We start from the raw sequence: 20,569 nt of genomic DNA on the forward strand, positions 1-20,569 counted from the left end.
TTCACAATGATTGGCAAAGGAGAAAAGATTTTAAATACAGACCAGTCACAATCCAATTCATATAAGTTTTAATGTAGGAGCAGCAGTGATACATTCAAAGTGGAAATAAAAAAAAAATAAAAAGTCAAAAATTTGTTAAATTATCTATGAGATAGTTCTCACACAATGAACATGTCATACGAACAGTGCATGCCTTCCTTGAAAACACTATATATACTCTGGATTCAGTTTAACATGTAATTTCTCGGTCTTTTGGATGCCACCATAGAAGAGACTGAGGTACTTGCCTTGTCACACAACCTTATATACGCAAAAAAAAAAAAAAAAAAAAACCTGAAAATTGGCTAGCATGGGGAGAAGTGCTAAAAAAATAAATAAATAGCCCCATTGTGTTGTATGCATTAGTCAACATTCTGCTATTTAAACTGACCGTGCACAAGAAAAAAAAAAAAAAAAAAGTTAGTGAGAATAAGGCCCAAAAATAAAAAAAAAATAAATAAAAAAAAGTTTAAAAAGTTTTGAAACAGGACCATACGAAAAGTGAAATATTAAATTTTTATATGCTCATATCCCCAAACGCCACAGGCTAGAAACCCCGAAAAAAGCTAGCAGACAAAAGGAAGCAACCAGTAAGTTGCTTCAAAATGAATGAATGGAGATCCACTTTTTTTAAAAAAAAAAAAAAAAATTAGGCCACAAAATACTGCATACTGTGATAGAGCACAGGAGATATTCTCAAGTGGCGGCAGAATTGTAATTCTTGTCAGAAAAATTTCAGGAGTTTGTTCAATATATGCGAAGAAACTGAGCGGTGCTGAAACTATAATCTATCACAATATTGAGACTGCAACACCGAGAAGGAAAAGTCGGGGAATTATAGAAATCACAGGATGGATGGACAAGTTAATGATAGGGATAATGATGAAGAAATCCCCACACTTACACGCCTTGGCTGCCATCATTGAGGCTATTAATGGTTTTCTGAGGAATGTTCTGACGCGCTGAATGCGCTTAGATACACAAATTATCAAGATCCGCTGCTGGCATCGCCCAGATGTGCTTGATGGGCGTAAGTCTGGAGATGCTGCAAGCCATAGCACCATGTTTAGGCTACCGGCAGCAACATGAGCAAGATGCAGTCTGGCGTACTTATGTGGAAAAAATGGCTCTTGGGACACGTTCACATTTTTTGTGATGGAGTCCTAATGGCATTGAACTTGTAGTTTACAAATCAATTTCCAGCTAATATTGCGTCTAAGACAAATATCGGGATTCATTCATGAAGAGGATAGACCTCCATTGCAGTCTTGATCTGCACTTTCATAGTCTTCAATAGCTGTGGTATGAGGTCAATGGAGCACTTGTACCTGGACGTCTGGCTCATAGGCAATGTCATGAACATATCCTCTGATGACTTGAGTAGAAACTGTTTGATGCCCCAGGCTTGGTATGCATTTTCAAGGCAATGAAGAACATGTAGGCAACGCCAAGAAGAGAATAGCCCGAAATATCACACTATTCCTATTCCCTGAAATATGGTGTGGAGTAGCATAATGTACGGTAGCCAGACCGCTCTAGTCTTCACTTCAGCTACACTAAAATCTGAGTTACATTGATGTGGTCAAGGGATCAATTGTTTGGCCAATTCTGAAAATTGTCCCAAGAGCCATCTTTCAACAGATTGCCACACTGCATGTTGCTGGTGCTACTGTGAGCAGTCTGCATGGCCTGCACATGCTATCATGGTCTGCAGCGTCTCCAGACTTGTCTTCGAGCATATCGGTCATTGGTTGTCAATATCAAAAGGGAACTGCCAGCAGCAGATCTTTATGATTTGTGTATCCAAGTGCATTGAGTGTTTCAGAAAGTTGCTCAGACAATCATTAATGACCTCATTGAAAGAAAGGTGTGTGTGTGTGTGTGTGTGTGTGTGTGTGTGTCTCTCTCTCTCTTTGGGAGAGTTCTCATACTTGATACTGAATAAATCGAGATGTCCATAACTCTACGATATTCTTGGTGTTGCAACTTCAATGATGAGAGATGAACTTAGACTGAGAAAAAGAAAAACCGCAAGTTAATTCACATTAAGGATTTTCAGTGAGCCATGTAAAGAGGTCATCCAAGTACTTAAAAATTCTCAAAATCTTGAACCTGACACTTATGTAACGTTGACATTTCACATGTAAAGCTGAGCCCTCGTTCTCCGGCTTGATGCTTCAATCTAGCCAATTCAAGACGGTGTTGAAAAGGTTTACTACTATAGATGAAACTCCAAGGTAAAAGTGAGAGTCTGGCAGTCAAAGACACAATCACATCCAGCGTCCGAGGTCTATTCATTCAGCCACCCGTCCACATGCCATTACCACATGAAATGCATGGAGATGGTCACAGTATTACTATATAAAGATTTCTAAACTGGAGCCTAGGTCTGTACATATGAACGTCACAAACATTACGTACAACATATTTGCTGCATAATCTAATATGGATACAGCTGACTTTCCCGTTTTGGTGAAAATTGGTCATCTCTATGCTACTAGTAAAATGTATTCCCTCTCGCCTACAGCATATTTCCTTATATTGTTGGACCTGTCTAGTCCCATGTTTTTGTATATGTAAGAGCTTAAAAGAAACATGCAGTAAATTTTCAAGCTTTCTAAAGTAACGAAAAATGAAAGGCACTAATTAGAAAATTAAGAGAAAAACAAAACTCTGGGAAGCTTTTGAACAGAAAAGTAAGCTTCTTACTGGCTTTTCCTAGCTTTTTCTGAAGATAATGACAGTGCAGAATACAATGGTGTCTCTAAAGTCTAAGGGAAGGGCCAAACCGTGCAGCCGAAACCTCACCCATGCGATGGCCAATGATTCTATTGCATGCGTCCACTGGTCCACCGCCAGTGGGCACAGCATCAGCCGCGCTGCCACTGTCTGGCCGTACCCTTAGACGCTATATTGCTTCACATGTAATGATGCAGACAAAATAGGAAGGTATTATTAAACAAAATATATAATTTTCTAAGTTTAATGTTGCTGTAGTGAGCTTGTGAAGTACTTGGACCCAAATAGAGGGATAAATCATGTATGTGTGAAAAGAACTATAAAAATATCTGGAATCCCTCAGTATTCCTAGGCCTGGATAAATACTTGTAGACACCTTGTTCAGATGGAAAGATGTGCTGGTGGGCTTATGTGTTTTACAAAAGACCAAACCATGAAAGATCGGCCACTGTGCACCCAGTGACCTGCATAATATCTATGAAGCAATCCACTATATTCAGTAGTCCCTTTAAACACGTTTTACAAATCATTCATACAGAAGGACACAGACCCGTTACTACATCACAGTCCATATCGGCAACTCATGTGACACTAGAGTTTTCTCTCCACAAGGCTCTTTACTTAATAGATAATAGTTACTAAAAGTCCAAAAATGGAGGCTTAAGATCAGACAAAGTCTGGTCATCATTAAGGCCCATGCTCTATCCCTGCCGTCCACCGGATGTCCCTTTCTGGCTATATCAGCTGGATAAGGAGATGAGGAGTCACAGGCTCAGTCCAAACTAACGTGCATTAAAACCCCCTGGGTCGTTGCACATTTGGATTTCTTCATCTTATCAATAGCCTTCATTAAATCTTGCTGTTGAATTGGTCGGATCTCCTCACAGGGGCTAAAAGGGGGAAAAAAAAAAAAAAAAAAAAAGAAAAATTATTTCTAGGTAATTATATGATTTGGGGCATTATCACAAAAGCTCTTAAATGCATGCATTTATATACTGGAATAAAACAATGTAGCTGGATAGTGAGCCTGAACAAGACTGGTAATTTAGTAGCCGTATATTACATATGCCCACAAGTGAGAATCACAGCATAGACAAGAGCGTAGTTTAAGGTCATTGCTTACATGATAGTGCTAGGACGGCCAGTCATGGAAAATACTTTACAGACCCTTTATTAATAATAATAATAATTTTTTTTGTATAGCGCCAACATATTCCGCAGCGCTTAACAATTCAGAGGGGACATATACAGACAATATGAGACAATACAAAATAACAAAATTCAGATACAAAAGAGGAGTGAGGGCCCTGCTTGTAAGCTTCATAAAATACAATGAAGGGAATTTTGTTTACTTACCGTAAATTCCTTTTCTTCTAGCTCCAATTGGGAGACCCAGACAATTGGGTGTATAGCTATTGCCTCTGGAGGCCACACAAAGTATTACACTTAAAAGTGTAAGGCCCCTCCCCTTCTGGCTATACACCCCCAGTGGGATCACTGGCTCACCAGTTTTAGTGCCAAAGCAAGAAGGAGGAAAGCCAATAACTGGTTTAAAGACCAATTCAATCCGAGGAAACATCGGAGAACTGAACCATACCACATGAACAACATGTGTACCCGAAAAAACAGAAAAACCCCGAGAAAACAGGGCGGGTGCTGGGTCTCCCAATTGGAGCTAGAAGAAAAGGAATTTACGGTAAGTAAACAAAATTCCCTTCTTCTTTGTCGCTCCATTGGGAGACCCAGACAATTGGGATGTCCAAAAGCAATCCCTGGGTGGGTAAAAGAATACCTCATGATAGGGCCGTCAAACGGCCCTCTCCTACAGGTGGCCAACCGCCGCCTGAATGACTTATCTACCTAGGCTGGCGTCTGCCGAAGCGTAGGTATGCATCTGATAATGCTTGGTAAAAGTAAGTAGACTCGACCAGGTGGGTGCCTGACACACCTGCTGAGCCGTAGCCTGGTGCCGTAATGCCCCCTCCTTCGCACAAAGCACAAAACTGGTGAGCCAGTGATCCCACTGGGGGTGTATAGCCAGAAGGGGAGGGGCCTTACACTTTTAAGTGTAATACTTTGTGTGGCCTCCAGAGGCAATAGCTATACACCCAATTGTCTGGGTCTCCCAATGGAGCGACAAAGAAAAATCTATATAGTAAAGATCTTTCATGTACGTATTTGTATAATACACAAGAACTCACCAAATTTTTTGGACTAGAAAATGCACTCGATGTTACGACAACGAAAATATATTAAACATTTCCTACTAATGAAGAGTTTCCCCAATATTGTATGGAAGTGAAAGGGTCAATAGAACTTATTTTTGTGCTTTAGGAATCCTTGTTAATACTTCTCTGTAGCATGCATAATATCTATATATCTTCTTTTCTTGACCTACACTGATCAGATAGCATCCTTCTTGATGTCTGAGAACTGTACAATTGCACAGTTCTCGCTCTTCAGCCCAACAGTGATCTATCTGACCGCTCTGCTTGATCAGTAATGAAATGGACTGCAGACTCATACAGCCAAAAAAAGTGAATCTTCTAGCCCAAAAAATATGATATTTGTCATGGGAGCAGGCAAAACCATACATATTTGTCATGCACTTATATACTTGTTGCCTTGTTCTCACATTAAACATCTCAATTTAGGTTTGATGTTCAATGAAATTCCATGGCTACTAGATACTGATTAAACCAGAAGTTCACAAAGACTATCTAAAAAGACACATATGCATGTTTTTCTCACGGTCTGACATGAAATCAGAATAAACCTTTCCCGCTTTAGGGCAATTAGAATTAACAAAATTATTTATAATTTGCCAAATGTCAGAATAATGAGAGAGACAGAGAATGTTTTAAAGCATTTTTAGTCATTTCTGCAAAGAAGGGAATTTTGTTTACTTACCGTAAATTCCTTTTCTTCTAGCTCTAATTGGGAGACCCAGACAATTGGTGTATAGGCTATGCCTCCGGAGGCCGCACAAAGTATTACACTCAAAAGTGTTAAGCCCCTCCCCTTCTGCCTATACACCCCCCGTGCTCCCACGGGCTCCTCAGTTTTGGTGCAAAAGCAAGAAGGAGGAAAAAGAATTATAAACTGGTTTAAAGTAACTTCAATCCGAAGGAATATCGGAGAACTGAAACCATTCAACATGAACAACATGTGTACACAAAAAAACAGGGGCGGGTGCTGGGTCTCCCAATTAGAGCTAGAAGAAAAGGAATTTACGGTAAGTAAACAAAATTCCCTTCTTCTTTGTCGCTCTATTGGGAGACCCAGACAATTGGGACGTCCAAAAGCAGTCCCTGGGTGGGTAAAATAATACCTCGTAAGAGAGCCGTAAAACGGCCCTTTCCTACAGGTGGGCAACCGCCGCCTGAAGGACTCGTCTACCTAGGCTGGCATCCGCCGAAGCATAGGTATGCACCTGATAGTGTTTCGTGAAAGTGTGCAGGCTCGACCAGGTAGCCGCCTGACACACCTGCTGAGCCGCAGCCTGGTGCCTCAAAGCCCAGGACGCGCCCACGGCTCTGGTAGAATGGGCCCTCAGCCCTGATGGAACCGGAAGCCCAGCCGAACGGTAAGCTTCGATAATTGGCTCCTTGATCCACCGAGCCAGGGTTGATTTGGAAACCTGTGACCCTTTACGCTGGCCAGCGACAAGGACAAAGAGTGCAGCCGAGCGGCGCAAGGGCGCCGTACGAGAAATGTAGAGTCTGAGTGCTCTCACCAAATCTAACAAGTGCAAATCCTTTTCACATTGGTGAACTGGATGAGGATAAAAAGAAGGTAAGGAGATATCCTGATTGAGATGAAAGGAGGATACCACCTTAGGGAGAAAATCCGGAACCGGACGTAGAACCATCTTGTCCTGGTGAAACACCAGGAAAGGGGCTTTGCACGACAATGCTGCTAGCTCAGACACTCTCCGAAGAGAAGTGACTGCTACTAGAAAAAACCACTTTCTACGAAAGTTGTGAGAGGGAAATATCTCTCATTGGCTCGAATGGTGGTTTCTGAAGAACCATCAGAACCCTGTTTAGATCCCAGGGTTCTAACAGCCTCTTGTAAGGTGGAACGATGTGACAAACCCCCTGCAGGAACGTGCGTACCTGTGGAAGCCTGGCTAGGCGCTTCTGGAAAAACACAGAGCGCTGAGACTTGTCCCTTAAGGGAGCCGAGCGACAAACCCTTTTCCAGTCCAGATTGAAAGAAGGACAGAAAAGTGGGCAAGGCAAAAGGCCAGGGAGAAAAAAAAAAACCCTGAGCAGAGCACCACGACAGGAAAATTTTCCACGTCCTGTGGTAGATCTTGGCGGACGTTGGTTTCCTAGCCTGTCTCATAGTGGCAAAGACGTCTTGAGATAACCCTGAAGACGCTAGGGTCCAGGACTCAATGGCCACACAGTCAGGTTGAGGGCCGCAGAATTCAGATGGAAAAACCGGCCCTCGAGATAGCAAGTCTGTTTGGTCTGGTAGTGTCCACGGTCGGCCGACCGTGAGATGCCACAGATCCGGGTACCACGACCACCTTGGCCAGTCTGGAGCGACGAGGATGGCGCGGCGGCAGTCGGTCCTGATCTTGCGTAACACTCTGGGCAACAGTGCCAGCGGAGGAAACACATAAGGGAGCTGAAACTGCGACCAATCCTGAACTAAGGCGTCTGCCGCCAGAGCTCTGGGATCTTGAGACCGTGCCATGAACATTGGTACCTTGTTGTTGTGCCGGGACCCCATGAGGTCGACGTCCGGCACCCCCCAGCAGCAACAGATCTCCTGAAACACGTCCGAGTGAAGGGACCATTCCCCTGCGTCCATGCCCTGGCAACTGAAATAATCTGCTTCCCAGTTTTCCACGCCTGGGATGTGAACTGCGGATATGGTGGATGCCGTGGCTTCCACCCACATCAAAATCCGCCGGACTTCCTGGAAGGCTTGCCGGCTGCGTGTGTCGCCTTGGTGGTTGAAGTATGCCACCGCTGTGGAATTGTCCGACTGAATTCGGATCTGCTTGCCCTCCAGCCACTGCTGGAACGCTTTCTGGGCAAGATACACTGCCCGTACGTCCAGCACGTTGATCTGAAGCGAGGACTCTTGCTGGGTCCACGTACCCTGAGCCCTGTGGTGGAGAAAAACCGCTCCCCACCCTGACAGACTCGCGTCTGTCGTGACTACTTCCCAGGATGGGGGTAGGAAGGATATCCCCTTCGATAATGAAGTGGGAAGGAGCCACCACCGAAGGGAAGCTTTGGTCGCCTGAGAGAGGGAGACGGTCCTGTCAAGGGACGTCGGCTTCCTGTTCCATTTGCGTAGGATGTCCCATTGAAGGGGACGCAGGTGAAACTGCGCGGAAGGGACTGCCTCCATTGCTGCCACCATCTTCCCCAGGAAGTGCATGAGGCGCCTCAAGGAGTGTGACTGGCCTTGAAGGAGAGATTGTACCCCTTTCTGTAGTGACTACTGCTTGATCAGCGGAAGCTTCACTATCGCTGAGAGGGTATGAAACTCCAAGATATGTCAGCGATTGGGCCGGTGTCAGATTTGACTTTGTAAAATTGATGATCCACCCGACACCCTGGAGAGTCTCCAGGGAAGCGTCGAGGCTGCGTTGGCATGCCTCTTGAGAGGGTGCCTTGATCAGTATCCAAGTACGGGATCACCGAGTGACCCTGAGAGTGGAGGACCGCTACTACAGTAGCCATAACCTTGGTAAAAACCCGTGGGGCTGTTGCCAGGCCGAACGGCAGTGCCACGAACTGCAGGTGTTCATTTCCTATGGCGAAGCGCAAGAAGCGCTGGTGCTCTGGAGCAATCGGTACGTGGAGATAAGCATCTTTGATATCGATCGACGCAAGGAAATCTCCTTGGGATATTGAGGCGATGACGGAGCGGGGGGATTCCATCCTGAACCGTCTGGTTTTTACATGTTTGTTGATCAGTTTCAGGTCCAGGACCGGGTGGAAAGACCCGTCCTCCTTTGGGACCACAAACAAGTTGGAGAAAAAACCGTGGCTCAGTTGCTGAAGAGGAACCGGGATCACCACTCCTTCTGCCTTCAGAGTGCGCAGCGCCTGCAGAAGAGCCTCGGCTCGCTAGTGAGGCGGGGATGACCTGAAGAATCGAGTCGGGGGACGAGAGGTGAACTCTATCTTGTAACCGTGAGACAGAATGTCTCTCACCCAGCGGTCTTTTATTTGTGGCAGCCAGGTGTCGCAAAAGCGGGAAAGCCTGCCACCGACCGCGGATGCTACTAGAGGAGGTCGAAAGTCATGAGGAAGCCGCTTTGTTAGCGGCGCCTCCGGTGGCCTTTTAAGGACGTGACTTAGACCGCTATGCATCAGAGTTCCTTTGTACTTTCTGAGACCTTTTGGACGAGGAGAATTGGGACCTGCCCGCGCCCTGAAAGGACCGAAACCTCGACTGCCCTCTCCTCCGTTGGAGTATGTCCTGTTTGGACTGGGGTAAGGATGTATCCTTTCCCTTGGATTGTTTGATGATTTCATCCAGACGCTCGCCAAACAGCCTGTCGCCAGAAATTGGCAAACTGGTTAAGCGCTTTTTGGAAGCAGAATCTGCCTTCCATTCCCGTAGCCACAAGGCCCTGCGGAGTACCACCGAATTGGCGGCCGCGACCGCCGTACGGCTCGCAGAGTCCAGGACAGCAATAATAGCGTAAGACGCAATTGCCGAGGTCTGGGTGGTAATGGATGCCACTTGTGGCGCGGCCGTGCATGTGGCTGCTTCAATTTGTGCTTGACCTGCTGAGATAGCTTGTAGCGCCCATACAGCTGCGAATGCTGGGGCAAAAGAAGCTCCGATAGCTTCATAGATGGATTTCAACCAGAGCTCCATCTGCCTGTCAGTGGCATCCTTGAGCGAGGCCCCCTCGTCCACTGCAAGAATGGATCTAGCCGCCAGTCTGGAGATTGGAGGATCCACTTTGGGACACTGAGTCCAACCTTTAACCACGTCAGGGGGAAAAGGATAACGTGTATCCTTAAGGCGCTTAGAAAAAACGCTTATCTGGACAAGCATGATGATTCTGGACTGCCTCTCTGAAATCAGAGTGGTCTAGAAACATACTCGGTGTAAGAGAAGCTGACTCCTCCGCCGGAGGAGCTGAGGGAGAAATATCCAGCATTTGATCGATGGACGCAATAAGAACATTCAGTATGGCGTCCCCGTCTGGAGTATTAAGATTGAGAGCGCCCTCAGGATCAGAATCCTGATCAGCTGTCTCCGCATTATCACCAGCGATTCCCCTCGCTGAGACCCTGAACAATATGATGTCGAGGGAAATTCTAAGCGAGCCCGCTTAGTCGGTCTGGGGCTGGGGTTTAAGTCAGAACCCTCAGCCTGGGATGTATGAGATACCCCGGGAGGACATTGTTGGTCCAACTGAGGGGGGCCAGGGAACAATGATTCAACAGAGTCCCTTTGCTGAGATACCGGCCTGGACTGCAAGGCTTCTAGTATCTTAGCCATAGTCTCAGAGAGTTTTGCAAACTCCGTCCCCGTCACTAGGACAGTGTCAACAGGTGGCTCCCCCTGGGCCCCTCTTAGCAGAGGCCCTGGCTAAAGAAGTGTCACCGGGGCCGAACCTGCACACAATGAGGGTTAATGGAACCTGCCGTCAGCTGGGTCGTACAAGCGCCGCAGGCAGCATAATAAGCCTGTGTTTTTGGCACCCCTGCCTTTTGTGGGCGCCATGCTATTGTTTTCCCTGAGTAACACACTAGGGTATATAGCCAGAATGAACTGTGCTCATACAGTGTAAAGAAGGGAATTTTGTTTACTTACCGTAAATTCCTTTTCTTCTAGCTCCAATTGGGAGACCCAGACAATTGGGTGTATAGCTATTGCCTCTGGAGGCCACACAAAGTATTACACTTAAAAGTGTAAGGCCCCTCCCCTTCTGGCTATACACCCCCAGTGGGATCACTGGCTCACCAGTTTTAGTGCCAAAGCAAGAAGGAGGAAAGCCAATAACTGGTTTAAAGACCAATTCAATCCGAGGAAACATCGGAGAACTGAACCATACCACATGAACAACATGTGTACCCGAAAAAACAGAAAAACCCCGAGAAAACAGGGCGGGTGCTGGGTCTCCCAATTGGAGCTAGAAGAAAAGGAATTTACGGTAAGTAAACAAAATTCCCTTCTTCTTTGTCGCTCCATTGGGAGACCCAGACAATTGGGATGTCCAAAAGCAATCCCTGGGTGGGTAAAAGAATACCTCATGATAGGGCCGTCAAACGGCCCTCTCCTACAGGTGGCCAACCGCCGCCTGAATGACTTATCTACCTAGGCTGGCGTCTGCCGAAGCGTAGGTATGCATCTGATAATGCTTGGTAAAAGTAAGTAGACTCGACCAGGTGGGTGCCTGACACACCTGCTGAGCCGTAGCCTGGTGCCGTAATGCCCAGGATGCACCCACGGCTCTGGTAGAATGGGCCTTCGGCCTTGAGAGAACCAGAAGCCCAGTAGAACTGTAGGTTTCAAGAATTGGTTCCTCGAGCCCCCGAGCAAGGGTGGATCTGGAAGCTTGCGACTGTTTACGCCGACCAGCGACAAGGACAAAGAGTGCATCCGGGTGGCGCAGGAGCGCCATGCGGGAAGTAGAACCTGAGTGCTCTCACCAGAACCAACAGATGCAAATCTTTCTGAAATTGATGGACTGGACGAGGACACAAAGAAGGTGAGGTGATATCCTGATTGATATGAAAATGGGATACCACCTTAGGGAGAAATTCCGGAACCGGACGCAGAACTACCCTGTCCTGGTGAAGGACCAGGAAGGGAGTTTGTATGAGAGCGTTGCTAGCTCGGAAACTCTCCTAAGAGACGAGACCGTTACTAGAAGGCCACTTCCCGTGAAAAACGGGAAGGGAGACATCCTTCAAAGGCTCGAAAGGCGGCATCTGGAGAGCAATTAGAACCTTGTTCAGATCTCAGGGCTCTAACGGCCGCTTGTACGGAGTGCTGAGAAGACAAACTCCCCGTAGGAACGTGCGTACCTGAGGAAGTCGTCGTTTCTGAAAAAATACAGATAGCGCTGAGACTTGTCCCTAAAGGGAACTGAGCGACAACCCATTTTCCTACCTAGATTGCAGGAAGGAAGGAAACATAGACGATGCAACCGGCCAGGGAGAAACACCCTGCGCCGAGCACCGAGATAAGAACATCTTCCACGTCCTGTGGTCAATCTTGGCGGACGTTGGTATGCTAGCCTGTCTCATGGTGGCAACCACGTCCTGAGGTAATCCTGACGACACTAGGTTCCAGGACTCAATGCCACACCATCCGGTTGAGGGCCGTAGAATTCAAATGGAAGAATGGCCCTTGAGACAGCCAGTCTGATTGGTCTGGTAGTGCCCCCGGTTAGCCTACCGTGAGGCACCACAGAACCGAGTACCACAACATCCTCGGCCAATTTGTAGCGACGAGGATGGCGCGGCCGCAGTCGGTCTTGATCTAGCGCAGTACTCTGGGCAACAATGCCAGAGGTGGCACCTAAGGTAGCTGGAACTGCGACCAATGCTGAACTAAGGCGTTTGCCGCCAGAGCTCGATGATTGTGAAACCGTGCCATGAAGCTGGCACATTGTTGTTGTGCCGTGACGCCATTAGATCGACGTCCGGCCTCTGTCAGCGGCGCCAGATCTCCTGAAACCCGTCCGGGTGAGGAGACCATACTCTTTCGGCCACACCTCAGCGACTTAGGAAGTCAGCTTCCTAGTTTCCACACTTGGGATGTGAATTGTGGATATGGTGGATGCCGTGTCTTCCACCCACATCAGAACCTGCCGGACTTCCTGGAAGGCTTGCCGGTTGCGCGTTCTTCCTTGGTGGTTGATGTATGCCACCGCTGTGGAGCTGTCCGACTGAAGTCGGATATGCTTGCTTTCCAGCCGCTGTTGGAAGGATTGTAGGGCAAGATACACTGCTCTGTGTTCAAGAACATTGAACTGAAGAGTGGACTCTTGCTGAGTCCACGTACCCTGAGCGCTGTAGTGGAGAAAAACTGCTCCCCACCCTGATAGACTCGCGTCTGTCGTAACTATCGCCCAGGACGGGGATAGGAAGGACCTTCTTTTTGACCAAGAGGTGAGAAGAAGCCACCACCGTAGAGATTCCTTGGCCGCCTGAGAAAGAACGACGACTCTGTTGAGGGACGTCGACTCCTCGTCCCATTGGCGGAGAATGTCCCATTGTAGTGGACGCAGTAAAACTGCGCGAAAGGAACTGCCTCCATTGCTACCATCTTACGTAGGAAGTGCATGAGGCGTCTCAATGTGTGCGACTGGTTCTTAAAGAAGAGCTTGCAGCCCGTAGTGAATGCTGTTTGTCTAGCGGCAGCTTCACTATCGCTGAGAGAGTAAGAAACTCTATGCCTAGATATGTTATCGATAGGGTCGGGGTCGGATCTGACTTTAAAAAGTTGATGATCCACCCAAAACTCTAGAGAGTCTCCAGCGCAACGTTCGGGCAGTGTTGGCATGTTTCCTAAGAGAGTGCCTTGACAAGTAGATCGTCTAAATACGGGACCACAGAGTGACCCTGAGAGTGCAGGACTGTGACTACTGCTGCCCTGACCTTGGCGAAGACCAGTTGGACTGTCGCTAGCCGGAAGGTAGAGCTACGAACAGAGGGTGTTCGTCTCCTATAACGAAGCGTAGAAACGCTAGTGCTCTGGATCAATCGGCACGTGTGGATAAGCATCCTTGATGCCTAACGATGCTAGGAAATATCCTTGGGACCTTGAGGCGATGACATGGCGGAGGGATTCCATCCGGAACCGCCTGGTGTCCACGAGCTTGCTGAGCATTTTTAGATCCAGAACGGGACGGAACGGCCCGTTGTTATAGGTACCGCAAAGAATTTGGGGTAAAAACCGTGACCTTGTTCCTGAAGAGGAACGGGGGTCATCACTCTTTCTGCCTATAGAGTGCACCCTGTTTGCAGAAGAGCAGCGGCCCGGCCGGGAGGTGGAGAAATTCTGAAGAATCGAGTTGGAGGACGAGAAGTGAGCTCTATCCTGTACCCGTGAGACAGAATGTCTCACACTCAATGGTCATTGACCTATGGCAGCTAAATATCGCCAAGGCGGGAGAGCCTGCTACCGACCGAGGCCGCAAGTCATGAGGAAGCCGCCTTGGAAGCGGGTTTTCAGACTGTCGCTTTTTTGGGCGAGACTGAGCCCGCTAAGAATCTTAGCTCCTCTGATCCTTTTGAGTCCACATTGGACGAGGAAAAATGGGACCTGCCCGAGCCTCGAAAAGGCCGAAGACCCCGACTGCCTCTTGCTCTGTTGGGGTTTGTTGTGTCCGGGCTGAGGAAAGGATGAATCCTTACCCCTGGACTGTTTGATGGTTACATCCAACGCTCACCAAACAGTCGGTCAGCAGAAAAAGGCAACTGGTTAGGCAACCTTTTTTTGGAAGCAGAATCTGCCTTCCATTCACTTAACGAGCAGACCAGGCTCTGCTTAAAAACACGGAGTAGCGGAGGCTACCGCCGCACGGTTCGCAGAGTCCAGGACAACCTGAATCGCGTAAGAAACAAATGCAGACATTTGAGAGGTTAAGGATGCCACCTGCGGCGCAGATGTACGTGTAACCGTGTCAATCTGTGTAAGACAAGCTGAAATAGCTTGGAGTGCCCCAAGGGAGAGAATGCCGGAGCCAACGGTGCGCCGACAGCCTCATAGATGGCTTTCGACCAGAGATCCATCTGTCTGTCAGTGGCATCTTTGAGTTTGCAGTTCCATCTCCCACTGCAACTATGGATCTAGCTACAAGCCTGGAGATTGGAGGATGCCGCTCGGGACATTGGGTCCAGTCCTTGACCAAGTCAGGGGACAGGGATAACGTGTATCCTAAGCCGTTTGGAGAAGCGCATATCTGGATAAGTGTGGTGTTCCTGGACTGCCTCTCTGAAGGCAGAGTGGTCCAGAAAAATACGTGAAGCTGACTCCTCCACTGGAGGAGCTGTGAGAAATAACCCACATTCTATAGATGGACGCTATAAGATTATTTACTATGGCGTCACAATCAGGTGTATCCAGATTGAGAGCGGTCTCAGGATCAGAATCCTGAGCCGCTACTTCCGCCTCATTACACAGCGAGTCCTTCCGTTAGGACCCTGATGAAACCGAGGCCGCTCATAGCGAGCCCACTTAGGCTGTCTGGGACTGACGTCCGTGCAGAGCCGTGACTCTGGGATGCGTGTGACATTCCCGGAGCTGTTAGTTATTCACACTGAGGGGGGCCATGGATCAATGATTCAACAGTGCCCATATTGTGAGAGACATGTCCGGACTGCTAGGCTTCTAGTATCATAGCCATAGTCTCAGAAAAACTGTCAGTAAATACTGCAGACACCGTCCTCATCCCCTGGCCATTAGTGCATACAATGGGAGTCTATGTACCTGCCGGCCGTATAGCCGTACATGCTGTACCAGCTGTATAGAAAAACATGTGGTTCTGCACCTTTGTTTTACACAGAGAATATGCTGATAACTCCTCCGCATAATCCAGGAGGGTATATACAACGTGCGACCAAACAGTGCAATGTATATAGTACAAGCATATCTATAAGTGCACTTCTGCACTAGTGGGGTTAGCACCACAGGTGCTGCTTAACGCCTGTTACAGCGATTGTGTGACTATCAGAATGCCAGGGTCTTCCACACTTGTCTCTGTATCGTACAGAAACTGACACTAATGGCTGCCGGTGTCCTTGTAGAGAAGGAAGCCGTGGGCGTGCCTGAGAAAGTGCGGGAATCCGGACTCACAGTGCACACAGTGAGAGGGGTGGAGTATGCAAAACATACTCCAGCTCTCAGCTCTGCTCTATGCAGCGTCACGCCCCTACCCTGACTGTCAGGGCTGTGGGCGGTAACGAAGGGAGCTAGGCCCAGAAGCCGGGGACTCGAGTTAACAGCGCGGCCGCCGTAAAAGCGCGGGCCGCGCTGAAGTCCCCGGCGCACCACAAGTGCCAGCCGCGCCGCAGTTCCAGCGGCCGGCGCGACCGATTCATAGAAGTGGCCAGCGTCCCGCCCCTCTCCTGACTGGCAGGTCTGGGGGCGGGAACGAACGGAAGCAGGCCGCAAAAGCCGGGGACTCTAGTTATCAGCGCGGCCGCCGTAAAAGCGCGGGCCGCGGTGAAGTCCCCGGCGCACCACAAGTGCCAGCCGCGCCGCTGCCAGCGGCCGGCGCGACCGATTCCTGGAAGTGGCCAGCGTCCCGCCCCTCTCCTGACTGGCAGGTCTGGGGGCGGGAACGAACGGAAGCAGGCCGCAAAAGCCGGGGACTCTAGTTATCAGCGCGGCCGCCGTAAAAGCGCAGGCCGCGCTGAAGTCCCCGGCGCACTACAAGTGCCAGCCGCGCCGCAGTCCCAGCGGCCGGCGCGACCAATTCCCATAAGTGAGCCTGCTTCAGCAAAGCTGAATGAGGCCATGGCACAGGCGCCGCAGCGCTGATGTCCCCCGGCGCACTACAACACCCAGCATGCTGCGGTGTGAGCGCCAAATGCACGGGGACACAGAGTACCTTGAGGAAGCAGGGCCATGTCCCTGATGTACTCCGCTCCATCCAGCATCTTCTCCAGGGGCTGTAGATGGAGCACGGTCTCAGTGCCTGGAGACCGGTAAATCCCACTTCACCCAGAGCCCTGTAAAAAGGGATGGGGAAGGAATCAGCATGTGGGCTCCTGCCGCCGTACCCGCAATGGGTACCTCAACCTTACAAACACCTCCGACATACAGTGGGGTGAGAAGGGAGCATGCTGGGGACACTATATGTGTCCTCTTTTCTTCCATCCGACATAGTCAGCAGCTGCTGCTGACTAAAAAGTGGAGCTATGCGTGGATGTGTTGCCTCCTTCGCACAAAGCACAAAACTGGTGAGCCAGTGATCCCACTGGGGGTGTATAGCCAGAAGGGGAGGGGCCTTACACTTTTAAGTGTAATACTTTGTGTGGCCTCCAGAGGCAATAGCTATACACCCAATTGTCTGGGTCTCCCAATGGAGCGACAAAGAAATATATACTAAAAACAAATAATGTATCAGTACACTACAGCACCATGAGGCTAGCACCACAGGTGCTGCTTACCATCCGCCTAAAGCGGTTATGAGGCCACCAGAGACCGTGTCTGGGTCTCTCAGGGTTTGTCCCTCTCTGCAGCGTCGTAGGAGCTGACAGGAAATGGCTGCGGCGTCCTGACGAGAGGAGGGAGCCGTGGGCGTAGCCGAGGTGCTCACACTGTGCACAGTGAGGGGGGTGGAATATGGAAATCATATTCCAGCCCTCAGTGCTGCTCTTCCGTGCAGCGTCCCGCCCTTCCCCTGCCTGTCAGGGCTGAGGGCGGGAGAAAGGGAAACTAGGCCGCAAGCCAAGCCGGGGACTCGAGTATAAGCGTGGCCGCCGTAAAAGCGCGGCCAACGCCGAAGTCCCCGGCGAACTACAAGTCCCAGCCGCGCCGCAGTTTCCCATGGCAGCGGCGGTTAGCGCGGTAGCCCCTACATATAAACACACTCAGCGACGCTGAGTGTGTAATGGCACAGTTTAACCCGGTCCCCCGGTGCACTAGCACACCCAGCAAAGCTGAGGTGTTGCCGTGCGCGGTCCCCACAGGGATACAGAGTACCTTCACGTAGCAGGGCCATGTCCCTGAACGGTACACGGCTCCTATCCAGCAGTCTCCACAGGAGTTGTGGATGAAGCACGGTCTCAGTGCCTGGAGACCGATAGGATCCCACTTCACCCAGAGCCCTGAGGGGGATGGGGAAGGAAAGCAGCATGTGGGCTCCAGCCTCCGTACCCGCAATGGATACCTCAACCTTAACAACACCGCCGACAAGAGTGGGGTGAGAAGGGAGCATGCTGGGGGCCCTATACGGGCCCACTTTTCTTCCAACCGACATAGTCAGCAGCTGCTGCTGACTAATTTGTGGAGCTGTGCTGTGCGTGTCTGACCTCCTTCGCACAAAGCAAAAAACTGAGGAGCCCGTGGGAGCACGGGGGGTGTATAGGCAGAAGGGGAGGGGCTTAACACTTTTGAGTGTAATACTTTGTGCGGCCTCCGGAGGCATAGCCTATACACCAATTGTCTGGGTCTCCCAATAGAGTGACAAAGAAATCAAAAGTTTACATAAAGTAAGTGTACTATCCCTTTAAACAATATGGAACAGCCGATATGATGACATGTTTTTGAAAGCTTCTGATAGGTTTATTGGCAACATCTGTGTTAGAGACACACCCGTGGATGTATTTTAATGCACACCTGGAATCACACTGCTTCTTTGTGTAGCATCATGGAAAAAGCAAAAGAAAATCAGCCAAGTTTTCAGCAAGAGAATTGTGGACTTGCACAAGTCTCGTTCATCCTTGGGTGCAATTTCCAGATACCTGAAGGTGCCTCTTTCCTCTGTAAAAACAATTAAACGCAAGTACAAACAAGATGGGAATGTCCAGACATCATATCGCCTAGGAAGGAGCCGGGTTCTGTGTACCAGAGATCAGACATGTGCATATCAACCCAAGAACAAAAGCAAAAAACCTTTGGAAGATGCTGGCGGAAGCTGGTAAGATTGGGTCATTATCCACAGTGAAACGAGTACTGTATCCACCCGGGCTGACAGGCCAGTCTGCCAGGAAGCAGCCATTACGCCAAAAGAAACATAAAAAAGCCAAAATTGATGTTTAGAAATGCACACAGGAACAAAGACCCTAATTTTTGGAGACATGTCCTGTGGTCTGACAAAACTAAAATGGAACTATTTGGCCATAAAGACCATCGTTCTGTTTGGAGGAAAAAAGGGAGAAGCTTTGAAACCTAAGAACACCATCCCAATTGTTTTGCTGCAGGAGGGACTGGTCACAAAATTGAAAACATGATGAGGAAAGGATTATATGGCAATACTGAGGCAACACCTCAAAAGATCCGCTACGAACTTAAAGCTTGTGCGGAAATGGGTCTTCCAAATGGACAATGACCCAAAGTATACTGCCAAATTGATTACAAAGTGGCTGGAGGATAAAAAAAAAAAAAAGGTCAATGTTTTAGAATGGCCATCATAAAGACCTGATCTCAATCCTATTAAAAATTTGTGGGCAAAGCTGAAAAGGCCGGTGTGAGCAAGGCGACCTACAAACATGACTCAATTACACCAGTTCTATGAGGAATGGGCCCAAATTCCTATCATTGTGAGAAGCTTGTGGAAGGATATCCAAAACATTTGACCCAAGTTATACAGTTTAAGGGCAATGATAGCAAATACTATTAAAATGTATGTAAACTTTTGACGGCAGAAAGTAATAAAAATAGCTTAAAACATTCTCTCTCTTGCCCTCTCTCTCACATTATTCTGGCATTTGGCAAATAAAAATACTTTTGATAATCCTAATTGACTTAAAACGGAAAAGGTTTATTATGATTTCATGTCAGATAGTGAGAAAAACATGCAGATGTGTCTTTTTCAATAGTGTATGTAAGCTTCTGGTTTCAATTGTACATACTACACAGGGAGGCAGCAGAAGCACAGGTTCAGGCTCCGGTACATAACATGCTAACCTTTCTTCTGTGTTGGAGATTACACTATCCCTGACACACAGCAATGCGGCATCTCTGCACATCTCCTTCAGGTCACTTCCAGAGAATCCATCAGTACAGCTAGAAATCTGCGCCAAATCTACGCGTACATCCACCTGTAGCAAAAGAGACAAAAAACTGTTACAATATAATCAGTACCCTTATAAACAACATAATCTACTGCCTAAATAAACAACATAAATATGTTATAGTCTATATCCCAGGGCTGCAATTCTAGTAACATACAGTACACTCTACATGCCTTGTACCAGTTCACGCTATGGAAATGTGTCAGTGGTGACAGGCAGAATACATCATCACTGAGCCGGATCAGTAGGGACTTCACTTATAATGATGATAAAGTATTAGATAGGAACAACAGTCTTGTGGCCAGTGCAGATTTTCAATCTTTTCTCTTGATCATGCACATTGTTCAAGGCGTACAACACCCCCACTACCGAGCAAAGAGTCATGTATATAACGGTGCAGAATTTGGCAGATTTTACAGGCAGGATTCAGGTAGGTTGTATGTATTGTTAACTAACAAAAAAAAGACAGCTAAGAAGACAACCTATCGAGTGAATCGATTCCAGACAAATCTAATTTGTCTTGAATTTCTAATTGTTTAAAATCAGATTTGCCCGAATCAAAACTTTTTGGGTAGTTTCAAGCAAATGCAGCAAAATCGGGTCCTGCCATCATTGAATTATAAGGGTCCGGATCTCTCCTGCCATGCAACACCGCTCCTTCCTCTTTGGTCCAATCTTCACTGGGCCATTTTTTATTATCTCCTGCGCTGACTAGGCTGTGTGATATCATGACGTCACATAATCAGCACAGTATGTGGCGAAAGAAACCAAAAGGCGGCAAAACACCAAAAGACTCTAAGAAGGCCCAGTGATGACCGTACCAGAATGGAGCTGTGCAGGACTCGGTGAGTTTATGTTTACTGAGACCACACACACACACACACACACACACACACACACACACACACACAATTAGTTTCAAATACGTTTGATGGAAATAAAATATCCAGGAGAAAAAAAAAAAATTGTGAACTCTAATTTTAGCTGAATTTTTCATGTCTAAAACTCATCTTTAATGATTTTTAAAGGGGAAAAGACCTTTAATGTAAGGTATGGTAATGTGGGACTGCCCTTCCCAGGATGACAAGCTGACTAGTGGGTGT

The 20,569-nt window shown here is 48.1% G+C and overlaps 1 protein-coding gene across 2 annotated transcripts in view; it reads right to left on the bottom strand.

Annotated features, from left to right (window-relative positions):
• Positions 1-2,807: 2,807 nt before the first annotated feature.
• Positions 2,808-20,569, bottom strand: part of ATAD1 (ATPase family AAA domain containing 1) — a 64,807-nt gene continuing 47,045 nt past the window's right edge. For both annotated transcript variants that reach the window (XM_075348733.1, XM_075348734.1), the window contains exons 9-10: positions 19,360-19,493; positions 2,808-3,668 (exon numbers count right to left, since the gene is read on the bottom strand). In XM_075348733.1, the coding sequence (XP_075204848.1) occupies positions 3,551-3,668; positions 19,360-19,493 (252 nt within the window). In that variant the 3' untranslated portion in view covers positions 2,808-3,550. The remainder of the gene's footprint in view (positions 3,669-19,359; positions 19,494-20,569) is intronic.

This window comes from Anomaloglossus baeobatrachus, chromosome 5, assembly GCF_048569485.1.
Source record: "Anomaloglossus baeobatrachus isolate aAnoBae1 chromosome 5, aAnoBae1.hap1, whole genome shotgun sequence".
Taxonomy (NCBI): Eukaryota; Metazoa; Chordata; class Amphibia; order Anura; family Aromobatidae; genus Anomaloglossus; species Anomaloglossus baeobatrachus.